Here is a 16,432-nt window from a genome sequence, read left to right on the forward strand (position 1 = left end):
TACTAAGAGATATGGCATACACGATGCCACATCTTCACTGGGTATTTTCACTGAGACCTTTGGACAAATCCTATTAGCTTCCTCTTTCATTGTCTCGCACAATAGCCTTCCGTAAACACTATGGAGAGTTCCCCGAGTCGTGTTCTTTACCAAGAAAAAAGAAAAATGGCATACAATGTCTATCATTTTTTTTCCTTTTTTTTTTTTTTTTTTGAATGGGAAGAAGGATAATGAAACTGTTAAATTTGTAATTGACCAAGTACTCAAACGTGTCACAGATGGAACTAACATATCAAAAACGACATTGTTTCAGACTTGCAAGGAAAACTGGGTCAAGGCTATTAAGCATACAGATAACAGTATAATGGAAGACATGACAAATGATGTCTTTATTAACTAATTCATTGAATCCTATGTGATATAGCAACTTCATCTGACGAAGAGTCCCCATTATCATGTTCACTAACAGAACCTTTGTTGTAAAAAAATATGTCCATTAATTAAATAAATTCTAAAACAATACAGTCGCCAATGTAAATATAAGATATTAAACTAGGTTAATTAAATTTTTTATAAAGAATCTTGTCTCTTAATAATCAATCAGAATTGAAAAATGAATCTATTTGATATCAAAATTAAGATTATTTCTGTTAGAGTGATAATCATTTTATAACAATTTGCACGTTGATATATTATCTAAGAGTTTCAACTTGTCACCGCGTGGTTGAAAACGAAAAGAGCGAAGGAAGCGATATAGAGAGAGTATCAAATTTCAGGATTATATTCTTAGACAGTTCAAATCCGGGTGAATTACTCATTAGCTGACCCTTTTCTCCTTTACTTGGCTCGCCCATAGATTAAAGTGGTCAAGCCAGGTGTGCTTTGAAAATGACCCACGATAACTGGTAACGCTGTTATTGGACTCCAAATTTGCTCCTAAAATGGTTTGACTAAATTTCCTACATTTTCCCAATCTAAAATGGGTATATATATATATATATATATATATATATATATATATATATATATATATATATATATATATATATATATATATATATATATATATACATATATATATGTATATATATATATATATATATATATATATATATATATATATATATATATATATACATATATATATATATATATATATATATATATATATATATATATATATATATATATATATATATATATATATATATATATATATATATATACATATATATCATAACTGTGTCTTTTCTTATAACAGGTCAGTATTATACTGGGAGATGGATCAGCTGTTGATACACCAGGCGTAAGTATTCTTCATTTTTTTTTTTATAGCTAAAGTTGCTAAGATTCTGTCATTGATAATGTTTTGCAACCTTTACTTAGTTTAAGATCATCTTATTACAAGCCTTTTTATCCTTAAAACTCCTATGGAAATCCTGCTCAGAATTTACCCGAATAAATGCTCTATCTGGAGATTGTTCAGTAAGTTATTGGTAGTGATTGCTATCAAAAGTTTTCAAAAAGACGTAAACAAATTTAAATAAATTATTTCCCTTTCATCTCTAATGCCTTTTTAAAAAAGGTAAGAGGGTTTCATGAAATACTATGCTTTCCTCCCAAATGTTTCTTTGAAAGATTGCAAGTACAGGGAACCAATTATTGTAATCTCCTGTCGAATGCCTTTTCAAAGACAAAGTGTAAAATATTATGAATAGTATATTGTATTTTCTTTTAGAATGTACATAATGTAATGAACTTTCTTCTCCAATCCCATTTTAAAGACTAAAAGTTTGTAATCAATTATTACATTTTCCAGTCGAATGATGTTTCAATAGTTCTAAAATTTTCAAATTATTTATTGCGTTTCCTCTCGTATGCCTTATCAAACGATAAAATATTCTGAAATAAATCATTACACTTTCTTCTCGGATATCTTTTTCAAACAGGTCAAGTATTTTTAATTGTCTTGTTTGCAAGTATCTAAAGAAAAAAAAAATACCAAACTGTTTTCTCAAAAACCTTTAAAAAGACTGCAATATCTTTAATCAATTTCTTTGATTTCCATTGAAAACTTTTTTTTAGTCACTATAAATGTTTTTAAACCAATTTCTGCCCTAAAGCTATTTCAAAGACCGTAAATTTCTGGAAGCAATGATTGAAGTATCCTCGAGAAATAAAGGATTACACTTTCTCATTAAGATTTTTCCTCATTCACTATAAAATATTGAAATCAGTTATTGTACTATCTCTTCGAATATTTTTTTTCCAAAGACAGGTCTTTTCACTTTTGTAACAAATCTTAAGTTGAAGAAAGATAGAAAAAAAAGATGATACTAAAATCTACGCCTAACTTCAAAGTCCCTCCATTTATTAGTGATTTTTTTATTCTAGATCCCCCCTGATCGAGCTAGGCTCGTCATGAAAATGAAGATAGGGAACTGTGGATTCAAATGTGCGAAAAAATGTCACCCAGCTTCAGGGAATACCACCTCCCCAGGTAAGAGTACGATATCTTACTACAGTATAAGAGTCTAATCCTGTAGGATTCTAGGTGATTTTTTTTTCTTTTTTAGAAACTTTTTTTCTTCTTATCTGTGATATAAGATGAATATATTAGAACTAAAATAGGAAAATACATATAGGTGACAAGGAAGTTGTTGAGATTGAAGAAACTATTGAGCTATTTAGATATATATAAATTGAAGTTGACCCAGCCTGTGCATGTTTCTATTGAATTGTTGCATTTTATTTAGAATCTAAATAAGCCAATGATTACCAAGGAAAAGAGATTTTATAGTTTGAAGTACTAAATTAAAATCACTTTTTGAAAATAAAATATAAATGTGCACGCACATATACACACACAAACATATATATATATATATATATATATATATATATATATATATATATATATATATATATATATATATATATATATGTGTGTGTGTGTGTGTGTGTGTGTGTGTGTGTGTGTGTGTGTGTTTGTATATTTGTTTATATCATTGTAGTCATGGATTTCTATCTAGAATATATTCAAGCATGTTATTAGATATTTGAGCTTTATTTGACTTCGTATGATATTGATAACCTACGTAATTATCTACAGACTCTTCAACTACTGGATTTATTACAACACAAGACTCCTCTACATCAACACCCTCTGCTCCCTTGGTGTCTGTGAAACCATTAGCAAAATCTGCTGTTTCTGAGTCACAGACTGAGCTGGTAGGATTGCTCTCTGATGCTGAGGGGGGTGTAAACAAACGAGATGTCTCTGGATCATCTGGTGAGGCAACTGTAAATTTCATATCATCTGTAACAAGATTCAAGAATAAGGTTATTTACTGGACTATCAATTTTGAAAGCTTAACTTTCGCTGATATTCCCACGATTAATGCCGTAACACTTGAGATAAAGTCTATGAGACAGGGAGTCAAAAATGGCAGCAAGGTTTTGTTAAATAGAGATAAAGCAGAAGTAAAAGCTGTCATTAAGTTAACGGCCATATTTATAGGAGACATATCTATTGACATTGATGAAGAAAATAGACTAGCAAAATTGACCAGCTCTAGTTCAAGAACTAAAACAGTAAAAACGGTGATTGAAAATATCCAGACAACTGCTATTTCTATAAAAAATGCACTTGGACAACAAAGCAGCAATAGTAGTAGTGTTTCTGTAGGTTTTGTAACAGAAATCATAAGAATAATCGAATATATAATCACAGATGGTGCGAGTGCAATAACACAAAGCAATCTGTTAACATTAACAGATTATAGCAGACAGTTAGAAGATATAAATGTCGCTGTAAGTACTGCAGGAACATTCAGTCTTAGTGATAGACAAATTATAGAAGATGTAATATCCACAGTAAATTCATTCAATTTAGTCATTGAATCTATAATAAGAAGAACTGAAGAGAAAATTATAGCACAGGAGAAGTTGCTGTTAAAACGGGATCTTCTATCTGTAACAGATGCTGTGAAAAATAGTATATCTCAAATAATTACAGCTAAAGCAGCAGTTGCTGAAAATGCTACTACAACTACACATAGCATTTCGACAAACATCATTGAGGTCTACAGCTTGCTAGAAACATCTTTCGAAAGTCTTACTAGGAAGCAAGTAGAAACACTCAATTATTTTAACTCCGAGGCTCAAACGATTGTTCAGTTATTTGAAACATCAAATGTAGAGATTATTGGGTTTGAAACCATAAAAAAGTCCAATAGAGAACTTCAGAAAAAAGCCAAAAAATCTTACGATGATTTGTTCTCCAGAAGCTCTGTCACGGCAAAAGCAGAAATTACCGCTGAAGCAAAGCAATATATAATAGAGATAATTGAGGCTGTGAAATATTTCCAGTCGTCGTCAGAAGTTGTAAACCTACAGGAATCCTTGGAGATTATCACAAATGGCATTACTTACCTGTCTTCTCTGGATGTGGAATCACTGTCAGAAAGCACAATATTAGAACTGCAACAATATTCCAGCCAACTGACTGTAGATTTGGATAGAGCTCTTAATAATAGCTTTGGGGTTATAGGCATTGAAAATTTCCTAACACAAGCAGAATTCTCTTTAGATGCAGTAGATGATAAGTTGAATATACTATCTAAATCTGAAGAACAAATCATTAACATTGAAAGATCTGAAACAGCAATTGTGCTGCTATCAACCTTAGAAACAGAAATTTCTGCTCTTGCTACTAAAGCCACAAGTTCAGGTTCTCAGAGTGATACAATCTTAATTGCTGATATTGAAAAAGTTATTTCCGAAATAACAGAGATACTTGTTAAAATCTCATCTAAAACATATAAAATAACAGAAGCAAATATCATTGGTATTGAGGAATATATCGAAAGTTTTAAATTACTTGCAAATCAAACTCTATCTTTTACCACAATAACAGGATTCAATGAGTTCGAGTCTTTAGTTCAAATTACAAAAGAGGCTGTGCAAGAGAAAAAAAATAAATTTACCATAAGCTTTGAGGCCAAGAAAAATTTAGACACCTTGGAATATATAGATTCCTTCCTAGCAAGTCTAAAGGCATATCTATCAGTGTTAACAGACTCTGAGGAATCTACATTAATATCAGCAAACCTAATAGTCTCAGAGATTGCCACACATTTAACAAATTGGCTTCCCGGAATTAGTTATGTCCGAAGGGAAACTGTTGATGAAGTGCAAGGATACTTATTTAGTTTAAAGAGTCAAACCACTTCAGGGGATGAAGTGCAAGGGGTCTCTGGATTAATTTCTACAGTGATGAACTTAGAAACACTTACAAGAGATGCCAAAAATGTAACACGTCAGGATGATCAAGGTACCCAAGCGAAGATCAACTTAGAAACAGTCTATAATCTGGTCACTGAAGCAACTACATCGTTCCAACAGCTCATAGAGCTAACTAAAGATTTCCAAGGTAGTGAAGTGGCATATCAGGAAGTAGCATACGTCGTTAAAAATATAACAACAATTAGCAGGAAGACCAGTGCAATAACTTCACTAGAAGTTGACGAACTTCAGCAGACACTGGCTACTTTTAGTGAGTTTATAACAGGTGGTGAGATTCAAGACAAAATTTTAGGATTAACAGACAGTTTTAACCAAATTATAAATGCTAAAAAACTCTTACAGAAAAAATTGAAAAAATACGAAGTTGATAAAGTTGAAATTATAAAGGAAATAAGCCAGTTAGTTAATAATACACTGAAGGCATTTGAGTCTAAAGTAATTGATATAAGCAATAATGACCCTTCAGAATATGAATTCATAACATCAGATACAATTGATGAATTCTATGCGTTTATTTTAAGGGTAGAAGAACAGCCAAAGTCACTGAGTGGAGAAGATTTGCAATATCTATTGACACTCATACCAAAGGTTCAATATGAATTATCATCTACCAGTGAATACGACATTATCAGGGGCTACAGTACAGATTTGACAACAGTTCTGGAAAAAGCAGATAGTATAACGAATTTATTGAACCAAATAGAAAGCGAGGAGGAAGCTCTGCAAAAAGATAAAGAAAATCTCTCCCTCTATTCGGATACTGAATTATTTTTGTCTGAAATTATCGACTCGCTTGGAAGATTAACAGAAATGGATGAGGATCCTGATTCCGATAATACTCAGACCCTATTTGAAGAATTCTCAATAACACTAAGTACGCTATCAGCAAATATTTCCATGTTCACTGACCTTTCAGACTTATTGGAATTATTAGATATTCTATTAGCAGCAGAAGAGAGTAACTTAAAGCCAAAAGGAACTGAGGGAATTTTATCAGAAGCAAAAGATGCATTGACATCAGTTGGAGAACAGCTAGAAGCATTTGCAACACAAAGCCTTATTAAATTCAGTATTCAGCAATTGAATGCTGTTTCAGATGTAACAGACACATTAGAAAGGGAATTGAAGAACCAAATCGATAGTATAAGTCCTCAAAAACTAGTTGGGAAACCTAATGAAGAAATCGGAAATACAATCAAGTTTATAAATTCCTTAAGAGTAGACTCAATAAGTAACAATGAACTTGAAGATTTGGTCGGTAGGTTTAATCTGATAACATTATCCCTGGGTGAATTGACAGATGAAGAAGGTGCCGGTAATTTGATAGCCTTGAAGAGGTCTTTAGATAATTTTGCAACGAAAGCTGATAGGTACAAAAGACAACAACTTGATCGCGAAACTGTGAAAGAGCAACTTAAGAAAGTTCAAAGCTCAGATGAAGTACTGAGAAATATTAAAAACGAGTTATCAAACAAAATTACTATAATTACTTCAGTGAATGTAACACCAACTGGAAACTCTGAGCCTAAAGAAATACAAGATATCACTTCCCAACTAAATAATATTTTTGAGAATACAGTTCATGAAGCAAATATAGGAGACCTTAATGAAACTCTCATTGCTCTGACAAATTTAAATGTAAATGCGGGCGAGGAAGTTCCAGGAATATTTAACCTACAATCATTATTAGAGCGATCCATTTATGATGTGCAAACAGAGAGCCAATTTCTGAAATCAACAGAATTGGCTAGAAAGTCTATCGATATCTTATCAGCTTCTTCCATATACATAGCTGATATTGAAAGCCAGTTGCAAAACATAGTTGATTATATTCGTGAGGATAACACTGAAAATGAAGGAATAACACCAATTGTTCTTGAGGAAGCTCTGATTCTTCTTGGAAAAACAGGAAATGCGGAGTACAGTAATTCGTTTTTAAAAGACATTGAAGTTCTATCAAATGATCTCAGAGGCCTGAATCTCCAAGTGAAAATTGATATAAAATCAGTTCTTGAAGTTTTGGAGCTGACTAGAGCTGCTCGTTATCAGATATCACAAACGCTAGAAAATCAGAATTATATATCAGAGTATAGACATAGAATTATACTATATGAGAGATTAAGTGGAATTTTATCACAAGTCAATGAAACACTAAATATTTTTGACGACAATAACATAAATGATGGACCACAATTAGTTAATCAAGATATAGATCTATTCTTTAGTTTAATCCAAGAATTCTACGAAACTACTGAAAAAAGAGACAGAAAAATTGACTTACTTGGATCAGTTTTGGAGAAAGTAAAAAACATAAGCTCGACTGAGCTAAATGGTAAATATATAAATGGGTTAGGAACAGCCAAAACCCAAATATACCAAATAGACTTAAGATTACAAGAAGAATTGGCTACCTCTAAGAAATTGGTTAAGCTTTCTGCTAAGAAAACAACAAAACTCGAAACTCTCAACATTTTCGAACTTATAAACAGCATAGCAAATTCAAAGATATCTTCTGTGGGGATAGCAACACAAGAAGTAAAATTTTCTGAAGTCACAGACTTACAGCAAGCACTTGATAGGATAGATCTGGACTCTGTGTCATTTGAAGATATATCAGATTTGAAGGAAAAGGTAAATGCTTTCGAAAATATAGTTATTGAGGATGGTAATGGTATAGCTAATTTGAGAGACTTAATATCTACTGTTGTATCCAAAACGGAAAGCACCAAGCAAAGCTCTGCTGTTGTTTTGGCTGTCAGTAAATTGTCAGATTCAAGTGGGTCATTGACCATAACAAATGAAGCTTTCTCTCAACTGGAAAGAGAATTATTAAATGTTACAATTTCAAATGATTCCCAGGATGACAATAAAACAGATATATTCCTAGAGATATTAGATGCTGTTGATCTAGAGTTTACTGATTCATTGGAGTCATCTAGCGAAAAATTGAAGGAAATTACAGAAAAGCTTCAATATGTTAAAAACAATATAGAATTTGGTTCAAACGTACTCTTTGAGATAAACTCTAAGATAAAGAAAGCAAAGAAAATGATAGAAAAGGAGCTAACAAGATCAGAATCTAAACTCAACCAATTGAAACAATCAACGACATTGTTAGATATACAGAGTAAGTTCAAGTTTATTTCGGAAAAATCAGAAGAGATTCTTTCAACAAACCAGCAAATAACTACAACAGATGAAGACATTGAGGACTTAATCAGAAAATTCATCTTACTGTTTAAACGATTCAAAACTAGTGCCATTGATGTTACAGATGAAGATCTGACCTTCATAAGCGACAATGCTTCAAAGTTAAATATTCTTTTTGCCAGAAATCTTAACATAAAGGGAATAGCAGAATTGAAACTCCTAAGTGATTCTGTCCTCGAGTCATCATTAAAAGAAATCAAAGCATCTGAGAGAGATACAAAAAGAGATAATAGGATAAATGTTAAAAGTAAACAAAAAACTGCTGTAGCTGACGTGGAAATACTATTGAAAGAAATTGCACAAAAGACAGGTGACTCTACATCTACAAGTACAGAAGTCAGCATATTTGAAGTAGAGAAAATATCTAATATTATTAAGTTAATCAAAGATGGAACTGCTAAAGAAAGTGATATAGAAGTTCTACAAGGTTATACAAAGAGCTTGAGTTCTTTTAGTGAATCATTCAGTACAGGTGTGAACATTAAAGGCTTACAAGACACTCTTGCTGAAGCTAGAAGCCTACAAGGCTATTTAGAAAAGTCTGTAACTGAAGATACCTTTGATAGTAGCTACTCTGAAACTGTTTATAAGCAAAAGGTATTCAAGTCACTTTTGTTGGACACTTCAGATCAACTAGAATCAGTAACCCTTGCTGCAGGGGATGGAAATCAAGGAAACTTTTCTCATGAAATATTTACAGACTTGCAAAAGACTTTACAAAGACTGCAAAAAGGATATTCAGAACAGACTTTACTTTTACTGAGGGATCAACTGCAGACTCTAAAATCAGTGAAAGCCGACATACCAGAAAATACAACAATAGTAGGACTCCAAGAATTGTATCGGAAAACACAGTCTGTTATCGTTTCTACAGAGTCTAGTATTTCTAGCTCAGATATGATTAACCTCGCTTTAGAAGAAGTTTCCAATTCAAAGGAGGCTGTTTACTTGATCTCGAAAATCGAAAAAACCACCAAGGAGCTAAAAAGAAAGTCCGATTCTGTGTCTTCAGGAGCCTCTAAACAGATCACAGAACTTGATGAGATACAAAATTTCTTTTCAGGAAGAACTGTGTATGCTTCAAAAGAAATTGCTACTCTAAGAGAATATCTTGCATTGTTGAACAGATATGATAAGGAAATAACCAATGAAAAACTTGAGGGATTAGATGCTATTGTATTTGAAACGGAAAAACAAAAACTGCGTCTGAAGGAAAAGATAAATAAGAATGCACAAAGCTATCGATCAGAAAAACAAACTGTTTACATTAGGTCAGCTAGTAGTCAGATCAAACAAGCATATAACCAACTGAGTGGTTTTAGAGCACCTGACCTAAGTGCAGAAGTAGAAGAAATTGAAGAAGTGACAAGATTTAGCATCTTCCTACAGTCAATTGACATTCAGTCACTCTCTGCTGTTGAAATTTCACAAATTAGTGAAAAAGTCAGTAGTTTCTTCAGCACAATATCAGAGAGCAGTGTTAAAAACATCGCATATGTCGATATTATAACTGAAAAACTAACGCAGCTCAATTATGTTGCAGAAACTCAACTAAAAACCAAAGAAGCCTATATCAGTGATCAGAAAATATCATCATCTCTTAAAAATTCTCGATCTGCAATTGAAGAGAAATCTTCCCAGCTTTATTCTCTTAAGCAAGCCGCTTCATCGCAGACATTTACTTCATATGAAGAAAACACGGCCATTACAAAACTGTATTACTTTTTGTTACCATACACATATGATTTCAGGCTTATTAATGATGACTTCATCATAAATCTAAGGGAATTTGATTTATCAACTGTTTCAAGCGATAATATTTCCAGAGGAATAGGTATCAAATATCTTGAAGAAGTTAGCAGTTTAACAGAAAAGTTATTGGCTGTAGAGAAACAATCATCTGAGAGAGCTGCAAACCTTAATTCAGTTGCTATAGCAAAAGACTTGCAAAGCTCTTTCTCATTGTTAGCCAAAACTCTTGATCAATTTACATTCAATTTTGAATCTGGAGAAAATTTAGAAGATGCATCTTACACGGGAATCCCAGGAGAATACCCTTCAGACGAACTTTCTGAAGAGGCAGACCAATTTGAATCATTTAAGGTGATTATCAATTATATCAATGATATATCCACCGGCTCAAAGGATTTCAAAAGTCAAGAATCTTCTGCAATCTCTGAACGAATAAGAAATCTCATTTCCACAGATATCTACAAACTTTTCTCGAGGTATGGTGTTTCTTACATAAGACAGATTTTGGTAATCCTAAAACGTGTAACAGTTCAAGTAGCTTCATCTGTAGATAGAGCAGAGTCAGATGTTAAGGTTCAAAAGAGTTTTACCAAAATTGAAGATACATTGGAAATATTGAGTTTTATAAAACAAATCATCCTAAAAATTACAAAAACAAAACAAGGCTCTAGTAACGTGCATTCTATAATAGTCTCAATAAAGGAAATTCTTCAGAGGATTACAAATGTTCACTTCATATCTAATGAAGATGTCAGTAATCTCAGAGCATATGCATATCAGCTAAGTGTTGAAAGTACCTCAACTGATTCAATAGAATTGGATGAACAAGACTTTGATGAACTTCTCTCCTCTACATATGACTCCGTTGAATCTTCTTACTCCTCACAATCATCGTTTGTGACAGCATCAAAAATAACCTCCTCGTCATCACAAATAACGGCCGAAGAATCTTCTGGCTTTACTTCCTTCTCCTCTAAATCTAAGTCTGTGACATACGGTATTGAAGAATTGACTGTTATAAATGATATTCGCCAAGCTTCTCAACAAACATATATACAAAAGCAATTTACCAATCTTTTTTCATTTGCCACGGAGTCTTTAAGTGGATTAGAGAATTTAGTTGAGAGTAGTTCTTCAAATACAACAGATGGTTCAGATGAGGCTGGAGAAAATGAATTAAGTACACTCCTTTCACAGATAGCTGTAACCCTGAGTGTTTTGAACTCCAATGTTGATAGCCTTGATTTTGGTTCTTTAACAGAATTTTCTTCTGCTATCAATGAAATTAGATCATTTGTAGACTCTACCTACTCCATTACCCAGAAACAATTAAGTGACAGTCTTAACCTAATCTCATTAGCAAATAATACATTGAGCTCGCAAATTCAATCATCTGAAAAATATTCCATAGAGAGCCAAAGATTCTTGAATATTCAACAATCATCCTCTTTAGTAACCGAGTTCACCGAAATTGTCAGTAGAATAGAATCAGAATCTGCAAACACCTCTATTGCTGGTGATATAAACGGCAGTAATTTCACAGAAACATATGAAATCATTCTCAAATATTCGAAATCAATAACCCTTTTCTTAACAGAGTATAGCTTGAAAAGGTCTAGTATTACTGAAAAAGCTATTAAGACCTTCACAGAAAGTGTTAAATTCTTCAGTAGTTTCCAAAATTTCAGTGGCATTAGCATACCTGACATTAAGATATGGCAGAGCTTCTTAAAGGAAACTAAATCAACAACGAGAAGGGCATCCAGTTACTCAGCAAGTAAAGGGTCTATTTTGAGATCAAAAACACAAAAAGATTTGTTGCTGAACAATCGAGCTAAGAAAGCTGTTAATGATTATCTGACCATATTGAGAAATTTATCAACTTCGCTTGATGGAACAACAGAATCTACTTCCCCTTCAAAAAATCAGTTGGTGAGAATTTTATCAGAATCTCTACAAATCTCAAAGCATTTTGAGGTTGGTAGGATTGAGTCATATCAAGTAATTCAGTATGAGAAATATATACGGGAACTTTCCCCATTAATAGTCCTTCTCCGTGGAACTAAAATTTTGACAGAGATAACAACTTTGGAGACGAGTTTGACACTGAGCCAAAAAACCATTGAAGCATCTCTAATAGATATTGAAAGAGAAGCAATAGAAGATGAATCCGATACTCAGTTAGACAATGTATATCAGATATATACTCAGATTTCTTCATTCATTGGAAATCAAATTAGCATCTTGAGTGGGAATAACAATAGTTTTGGAAATACCACTGACTCGCAGTATTCTAGTATTGAAGGGAACATCACTTCTCTACTAAATATATTCAGAGAATCGGACAATATCTTCACAGTTGATACTCAACAGATATACACCATATTCACTTCCTTAGTATTTTCACTGCAGACAATATCTCGTACAGAGCTGATTGTGCAATTCCAGGAACTTCTTCTAGAAGTTAAAAAGCGGGAAGAGTTTGTAAAAGTAGAACGAGAGTCCATTGTGTTTGACAGAACTGTTACATCTGTTTCCAGGTTAGCTTCTGTGATACCTAATACTTTCAGTATAAGTGGCCAACAATATGATAACTTGGTTTATTTAGATGATATTGAACGAATTCAAGGGGAACTACATATATTCCGAAGGCAAATATATTCAATAACAAGAAGTGATATTAGGATAATTTCCAGACTACAATTCACACTAAAATCAATCATTGAAACGTATGGCTTTAACATCGCCTACCTCTCCAGCATTACTGAGACACTATCCCAAATTAAAACTGTAGCTGAAAAATATAAAACACAATCATTAATTCAATCCAACTTCAAAGAATCTGTCACCATATACTCAACAACGGCTGAAGATATCACCAATGTAGAAAATTCCATTAAAAGAATAATTTCATCAGGTGAAACATCATTAGAGACAGGAATTGATCCTGATGATGCCATAGAGGGTGCATTTTATTACCTTATCAATAATACTCTTGATTATACACAGCTTCCAAGAGATTTAGGAAGTGTTATTGGTAATTTCAGTTTTGGGACCTCACAGACTTCAGGTAAGGTGAACTACATTTACCTGACGAATATTCTTCGTATTTTGAAGCGGCTTACCGAACTTAACAATCAGGCTACTGAGTCTTTGCGATACATAGAACGTGCTTCTCATGTTACCGAAATCAATGGACTAATTACCACTATAATTGAGAAATTAAAAGAATTCATTGGGAGCACTTCATCTAGCAGTAATACTACAGAAGGCCCTGGGTATGATACTTCTACACAATCTAGCAGTATCAATGTAAGTGAAAGTACTGTAGATGAAAATGAAAGTACATATGAAGATAATGGTGAGGATTCACCAATGACACTTGATGATGTAGTACAAAACACTTTGAGCATTGCTGATGAGTTCTTTGCTAATGGATTAGTACTTGAAGAGTCTAATTTAGAAGACTTAAACTACTATAGCACAATTATATCTTCTCTCCCAATTACTGTTGGGCAGAATATTAAAGATCTACCAGATGTCATAAATCATCTTTCTCAAACTTCTTTCTACCTGATCCAAGCCATCCATGCATTCGAATCGGCATATCAAGTTTCCGAATCCTATAGCTTACTGAAAGATGTATTTGAAATTAACACCCTCATCAAACAAGCTTTAGAAAATTCATCCAGCAGTTTAGGAACTGCTCAAATAAATGGTCTCATTAAATCTATTGAGGAGTATTATGAAGTGTTTACCAAAGGTTTTGCTTTTATAACGAAATTGGACGTCAATGCATGCTTTGGGTTAGTGTATGAGCTAAATTCATTAGGTGGTATTACAGGAGATACGGAAATCAACTCTCAATCCTTATTATATCTAGTAGAACAAAGTGAAAAAACTTTGTTAGAGGCTAAAGCTTTCCTTTCTGCTCACTACCATTATTATCAAAAAGCCTTATTTACAGAGGTGACTGACGATGTTGATAATACAGTGGAGGCTATAAAGAAATTGGAATTAAGCTCCTCTTCACAACTAACATATATTCTTTTTGAAATTGATAGTTTATTGTCAAACATTATTGACAAGCTATACAATCCCACAGCTGAAAGTTCATCGTCTCCATCCTCTGATAACAATACTGAACCTGTAGTATTTAGTGAGACCATTGCTGTTTTAAAAGCTGCAGAAAGTAATCTGAATGGCCTTCAGCTTAGCACACTTTATAGATTAGCTGCCATTCTATCTGACCTAGATTTTTCGAATGAAGATGAAACTTTCTTGAACAACTTCTCTTTATTCATTGTGAAAATAAAGGGAATTTTATCCCTCACAGCTAATATAATTGGAGATTATGGCAAAAGCAGTACACAAGTGCTCCTGTTGCAGGAGCTTTCTACTATACTCAACGATACTTCTGTGAAGGCAAAGAAATGGATATATAGAGAATGTGAAACTGATTGTTCCAAGGTTGACCTTATAACTAATTCCCCTCTGGTTACCTCTACTTCAGCAAATAATGTTTACACTACGACCATATCACCAAACAGCAGCATAACTGTTTTGGACTCTGAATCTGTCCAAAAGTCATTCGAGCAAGCATCAGACATTCTTATATACTGGAGTTTTGACAGTTCATCGGTAGATTTCAAATCAGTAAGCCAGTTCAAAGCTTACATGCAAAGCCTAGAAGACAGTTGCCAACTGGTTAAAGGTCTACACATATGGGATCATATACTTATTTCATCAAATGTAACACTATTATCATTGCTTCAAGATGTCTATCTAAAGCAGAAAATCGAAAGAGCTGCAACTGAGGAGGCTCTTCTGAGATATGAAAATGCTTTGGAAGTATTAAGAGCCACCTATGAAATCTCATCTGAAGCTCCAGAAAATAATACAGAAACCACCACCACTCAGACTTCAGATATTTGGAGTATGAGTACAAACGAGTTCTCTGAAGATGCCGTTGAAACTGCTGAAATTGAGATACCAATCTCCAGTCGTATAAATCATCTAATAACCCTTTCAAACCTTATTATTGAAAGAGCGATTGATGCTGATTATAATATAAGAAGATATGAAATTGAAGCCCTGAATTCTTACCAGTCTAATTTTAATGAACTTGTGAAGGCAGGGGGTGTCTTGAGTGAATATAATATTGATTACCTATTAAATAATGCCCTCCAGGCTGAGAACCAGACTGAAAAATCGGTAGAAACACTATACCAGTTTTCAGTTCAATCATCTAAGTCAAGAGCACATGAGCTTGGTCAAAGTTTCTTCCAGCAAACAAAGCTACTGGTCTTGTTCTCAATATCCATTATAAGTGACTTGAAGAACATATCTAGCGTAAACGGTTCAACAACTTCTCTTAATGCTAGTGTGTCATCTGAGCAATCAACTATCTCAAGCCTCGAAGACTGTGGGAATTTGCTTTGCAAATCTGAAAGGTTAAGGGATTCTCTTCTTTTATTGTTGGGTGAAGGTGGAAGCACTACAGCATATCCCACCACACTAGGAGGGTACGAAACTTCGATCACTTATGAAACCACGAATGGAGTAGATGGTAATAATATCACTTTCATGGATTCATACATTCATGAACAATTTATTTACGGTGAAACAAGGTCATCGGTATACGCATTTACGAGGGCCCTTCTTAAGCTAGGAGATGAAGATCCTGGTGTTTATGATAAAGTACTCGATACGTTAGAGGAATCTGTGGGACTGCTTGATGACCAATTGAATAAAATCGAATCTCAGGCTGTCACTACGAGTGTTGATATTTCATCCTACGTTTACATCTCTTTTTAATACTTTTATTCTGAAAATGAAATAGGCCAATTTTTGTCAAAATGTCTTGCTTGATTTTTTTTCTTAAAATCAGGAAAAAATTATTTGTGTGCGATATTAAATTTTATTAAACATTATTAATTCTCTTTTTGTCTTTTAAATTAGAAATCTTAAAGGTGTTTTTTTCCAGCAGTATTTGTTTTCCCACTTCTGTACTGCTTATCTTTGTTATACTAAACTGTTCTTTGCTTCTTTTAATTGGCTACAGTATGTCTCATCATTATAAGGATATGAATATTGTCTTGATTATTAAAACTGATTTGAAATCCTCTAGTGTAGGCAGGTCAAGCAGTATTCCATGTAAATC

At 33.3% G+C, this 16,432-nt stretch overlaps 1 protein-coding gene across 1 annotated transcript in view; it reads left to right on the forward strand.

Annotated features, from left to right (window-relative positions):
* The window catches only part of LOC137648364 (serine-rich adhesin for platelets-like), a 29,910-nt gene extending 13,824 nt beyond the window's left edge, over positions 1-16,086 (forward strand). Inside the window, exons 4-5 of the mRNA XM_068381293.1 lie at positions 2,395-2,500; positions 3,113-16,086. Coding sequence (XP_068237394.1) covers positions 2,395-2,500; positions 3,113-16,086 — 13,080 coding nt within the window. The remainder of the gene's footprint in view (positions 1-2,394; positions 2,501-3,112) is intronic.
* Positions 16,087-16,432: the final 346 nt, after the last annotated feature.

Source organism: Palaemon carinicauda, chromosome 10 (genome assembly GCF_036898095.1).
Source record: "Palaemon carinicauda isolate YSFRI2023 chromosome 10, ASM3689809v2, whole genome shotgun sequence".
Lineage (NCBI taxonomy): Eukaryota > Metazoa > Arthropoda > Malacostraca > Decapoda > Palaemonidae > Palaemon > Palaemon carinicauda.